Below are 4,864 nucleotides of genomic sequence, written 5' to 3'. Positions count from 1 at the left end.
GAAAAATCGTGTTCTATATGTGTAATAAGGATAGTGATGCATTCCACTGTCATGTATTTAAAAAATAAAAGCAATTAAAAAGAATAAAATAAATAAATATGGAAGTAAAAAAATAAATTCTTCAAAGAAAATAATAAAATAAAAAAATTTACTAGAAAAGAAAAAAGTTTGACACATGTTTAATGAGGATTTTAAAAAAATTAAATGTTTTGTACTTTTTCCAAACTGCTGGATAATGCTGATCACTATACTTGTACATACACAACCCTACTTCACAGAATTGAGAATAATAAAGGGCTAAATATTGTCCACAGTTGCTACAAATTTTATGGATCATTCTCTGGTTGAACATAACAGTCCTACTCCAAAAAGGATAATCTGGGAAAAAATAAATAAATGAAAGGTGGAAAAAAGGAGAAGCAAGTGTGGAGAAAAATGGAGCCTATGACAGCTTCTTGGCATACCCAAACTAATGTCTATTTGGAGGTTACTAGTACGTGTATGGTCATCTCCTGAGGAAATCAACATTTGGGGCCAATGACATATATTCAAATTCTACTCAAGGAATAAGCAGTAAGGGTGACAACATGATTGGTGTATAAGCCAACAGTGACAGAAACATTCTACTATATTCTCTGGGAGGTAAAAATAAACTTTTAGAATTTTTTTGGTCCAGAAATTTCTACCTACACCAGGACCATGTCCTATATCTTAACAAAGTTTCACATGAGTACATACTTTGAAGTTGTCTGAGTACACACACTGAAGTTGCATGAGTATACACTCTGAAGTTGCAAGTGCTCTGTAAAAGATCCAACTCTGGGCAAGTGTTCAGTGTTTTTTTTTTTTTTTTTTTAAATGACTTCTCTTGGAATTTAGAAAATCAATCAACATATGGCCCACATTATCTTACAGTAACTTTTCAGTAGAATGACAAATGATGGATTTTATGTGGCTCAAGTTCCCATATGGTGGACTCCAGTCCTCACCACCGCTGTCCCATTGCTTCAGTATTGGAGGTGTCATTCATGTCAGAGTTTACGTGTTTCAGAAGGTGTGTTCTCGTGAACTACAATGTGAATGGTGGTTGTTGGGTTGTTGCCATTTATGATATATCCACACAATTTAATATCCTGAGCATAATCATATAATATAAAATATATTATGATGTAATTAGAATTTTCCTTGAAATAATCTTGAGGATGAAAATAAATGAGCACAGACATGAAAAAGACGATTTTCCATGTAGGATAATTATTTAAGCTGTATAACATGTACATGGGATTTTGTTAAATTATTCTTGATCTTCTATTAAATATTTTTAAATAAATATTTCTAAAAACTGTTTTAAAGAAAAATATTAAGTGCATTTATACTTAGAGAAAATTAATATACATATAACATATATGAAATAATATAGAGATACATAAATATGTTTGTATGAATATAATAAGAATTAAAAACATGTTTGAATAAATTCTTGTAATTGTGTTTAACATAGATAATATGACATTTATAAAGGTAATGTTGCCAGAAATAGAAATGTTCATATCATCCCAGCTATTGTTGTTACTTGGATATATCCTATAAAACTCATACATTAAAAAAGTGCTTATACTACACCACTAATAAATCAAAATAAAAAACATGATGAATATATGACTAGTAATTAATAGCAGAAACACTAAAAGTGACATTTTGGGGAGATGGTTAAAATAGCAGCACTTTTTCTTTCTTATTATTGATGCTTCTTAGAAATTTAAAGAACATGAATTTTAGTTAAAATTTAATATACTTACAATCTGTTAGAGATTTTCCAATTTTCCAGAAAGTACAATTTGTTATCTAATCTATTAGTTTTCTGACCACTGGTTAACATGGGCACATTTTGTCTATACCAAAGCTAGATTACATCCACTCATACATATCTATTGGTATTATGCCAGATGATGATGAGTTCAATATGATGGAAGCATACACAGAAGATGCTGACTATCTTAGTATTGTGGAGGAAATTAAGGTTAGGTGCTAAGGAGTTGGCTAAAACAATAGAAATAATATTTTTTAGGACAAAACCTTATTTAAAGAGATCAAACAGTAAAGGGAGATAGCCAGGGATCAGATGTAAATGTAGGGCTTATGGAGGGGATGGAGGAGAGGCACAGATGTTCAGCTCTAGATGCTCTGCAGTAATATCCACTTAGGTGAGACAGTCACAGCACAGTAGTATTTGAACACTTAGGTAGAAGTTAGCCTACCTGAAAGAAGAGGATTGCCGAAAAAAGTGAAGATCTGAGTAGAAGAGGGAGGATAAAGTTGTAACTCTAATAAAGATGATGAAAAGGAAACTTGAGTAGGAAAATGAAGTCAAAACCCAGGTATCACAGAGACCATGGGAAATCGGGATGTTATAGCCCAACATTAGCCTGTGCTCAAAACTGGACTTCTAACAACTAACATACCAAAAAAGAAAATATCATTCTAGATTTACCGAGGAGTATCCCCTCATTGGAAAATAACAAGAATTGATTCCTTTCTCCAATCACTAACTGTTCATCCCTCATTGTGAGCTTGTGAGAACATCTTGAAATGCTTCTGTTTGTTTTCTGTGTAGAATACCTACCCTCCTCTTTCTTCTGACTAGCTTACTCTGCAAGTCTGCATCCTTGAGAACTCTTAAGGCCTCCACTCTTGAAGCCAGATGCCAGATTCCTTTCCTTTGTTAGCTCTCAAAATTTTAAGAGGCTTTTATCAGCCCCCTCACTGAAATGGGAACAGGAATAGTTTCTCTCCAGTCACTGGGACAACAGTGAAATGCTTCCCAACATTCATCTCACACTTCTTATTTCTTCTCCTGGCCTGATCAATCTCCTCTTTGTGAATAAGGATGGTGTGATTTCTATGAATGGTGTAAGTTTTGCAGGGAGATGTCTGACTCTAACCATTATTTACTAGAGTACAGAGATGCTAAGTACTAATCTTTAGTGCTTAATATAGTTTTATTTTCAATTCTGAACCTTCAGGACAGAATGTTACTGACACTATGGTAGTTGTTTTCTCTAATTTGTTGAAATGTTAAATGTCACTAACAACTGCATTTTCTTTCTTTCTTTCCTTATTCTTGGTAATAAAACATGACATAGAGAAAAATGAAGAATTTATCCAACATCCTTTAGCTAGTTTGGGGAATTGGAGAATTTGTACTCTTGTATCCCTGTTTCCAAAGCTTATGTGTGACTGTTCTCCACTGACCCACACAGTTCACTATAAATACTCTCTTCATGCCTCACCAAGAATGGGATTCAAATGGGATTCAGGGTGTTTATGAGATTTGGATCATGACATGTTGGAAATGGAGTTTGTAGCAAATTGTATTTCTCCACCATTCTTGCTGATCAAGGCTAATGAAGACAGAGAATAAAATGTTTCTTCCTAGTTTCTACCAAAATTTTCTCATTGATTTACCTATGAGTCCATCTTGTGCTTCTTATAAACAAAAAACACAACTTGGATTTCTGATGTTCTTATTGAATAGGTTTTTGGTTTAGCATATGTTTTACAGCAGCTTTAACATCCTTATTCCTCAAACTATAGATGATAGGATTCAACATGGGGATCACTTCCCCATAAAACAAAGGAATAAGCTTGTCTGAAGTTCGCAACTTGTCTTCCCGATTCAGATTTTGGGACTTGGGTTTTGCATACATAAATAAGATGGTACCAAAGAATATGATCACTACAGTCAGATGTGCTGAGCAGGTAGAAAAAGCCTTGCGTCTCCCTGTAGCTGAGTTCATTCTCAAGATGGTGTAGAGGATAAACACATAGGAGAAGAAAATGACCAGCAGAGGGAGAACCAGGAAGATAATATTTGTTATTGACATGGCAATAATATTGATGGATATATCAGCACAAGCCAGCTTGAGGACAGCTAAGATCTCACATGTGAAGTGATTGATAATGTTCGTCCCACAGAAAGGCAGTCGCATGGCAAGAGAGGTTTGCACAGCTGAATTGATTCCACCCGACAGCCATGATACAGAGGCCATAATTGTACACACCCCCTTGCTCATGATGATGGGGTACCTCAGAGGGTTACAGATGGCCACATAGCGATCAAAAGCCATCATACCAAGAAGTAAACATTCTGTGCATCCCATGGCAAATCCAAAGAACATCTGTACTGCACATCCAGAGAAGGAAATATTCCTTTTCTTTGTTATCAAGCTCACCAATGTTGAGGGTACAGAAGAAGATGTGTAGCAGATATCCAGGAAGGAGAGGTTGCCCAGGAAGAAGTACATAGGAGTGTGAAGACGGGAATCAAAGATGCTTGCTGTGATCAGAACACCATTGCCACTGAGAATCACTAGGTACATAATCAGAACCAGAGCAAAGTAAATGAGTTCTGTCTTTGGGTATCCAGAAAGACCCAGAAGAAGAAATTCTGACACAAATGTCAGGTTAATTTTCTCCTTTTCACTCATTTTCAGAATATCAAAGATGAGCCAGCATAATATACATACATTGCCAAGAAACAAAATTACAATGTACATGAACAATCATTTTTTTAGAATGTTAGAAGGAGTTCTTTCTTGAAGCTTGGACATTTTTTTTCAATAATATGTATTACTAGAAAACAAAGAAAGAGTGAATAATGAAAAAACTATATCCCATTGACAATACATAGATATTTACCCATGATACACCTATAGAAGTATCTGTGAGAATATTTTTTTAAATGACCAGTAGTGGGAGAACCGGAAAGGCTGTATTTGATTTTGACATGGTAATAATATTGTGGGATATATCAGCACAAGCCAGCTTGAGGACAGCTATCTCACATGAAAAATGATTGATAATG

General features: G+C 34.7%; 1 protein-coding gene across 1 annotated transcript; it reads right to left on the bottom strand.

The window, feature by feature from the left end:
• Positions 1 to 3,524: 3,524 nt before the first annotated feature.
• LOC143390798 (olfactory receptor 13C3-like) lies at positions 3,525 to 4,487 on the bottom strand. Its single transcript, XM_076843226.2, has one exon. It carries the CDS (start codon positions 4,485 to 4,487, stop codon positions 3,525 to 3,527), a length of 963 nt encoding a protein of 320 aa, XP_076699341.2.
• Positions 4,488 to 4,864: the final 377 nt, after the last annotated feature.

Source organism: Callospermophilus lateralis, chromosome 2 (genome assembly GCF_048772815.1).
Source record: "Callospermophilus lateralis isolate mCalLat2 chromosome 2, mCalLat2.hap1, whole genome shotgun sequence".
Classification (NCBI taxonomy): domain Eukaryota; kingdom Metazoa; phylum Chordata; class Mammalia; order Rodentia; family Sciuridae; genus Callospermophilus; species Callospermophilus lateralis.
Note: the sequence above shows the minus strand (reverse complement) of the source record. Positions and strands in the feature narration are given on the sequence as shown.

Bases quoted from the DNA above. Each gene is read 5' to 3' on its own strand.
- LOC143390798 (XM_076843226.2), bottom strand. From the start codon at position 4,487: ATGAGTGAAAAGGAGAAAATTAACCTGACATTTGTGTCAGAATTTCTT.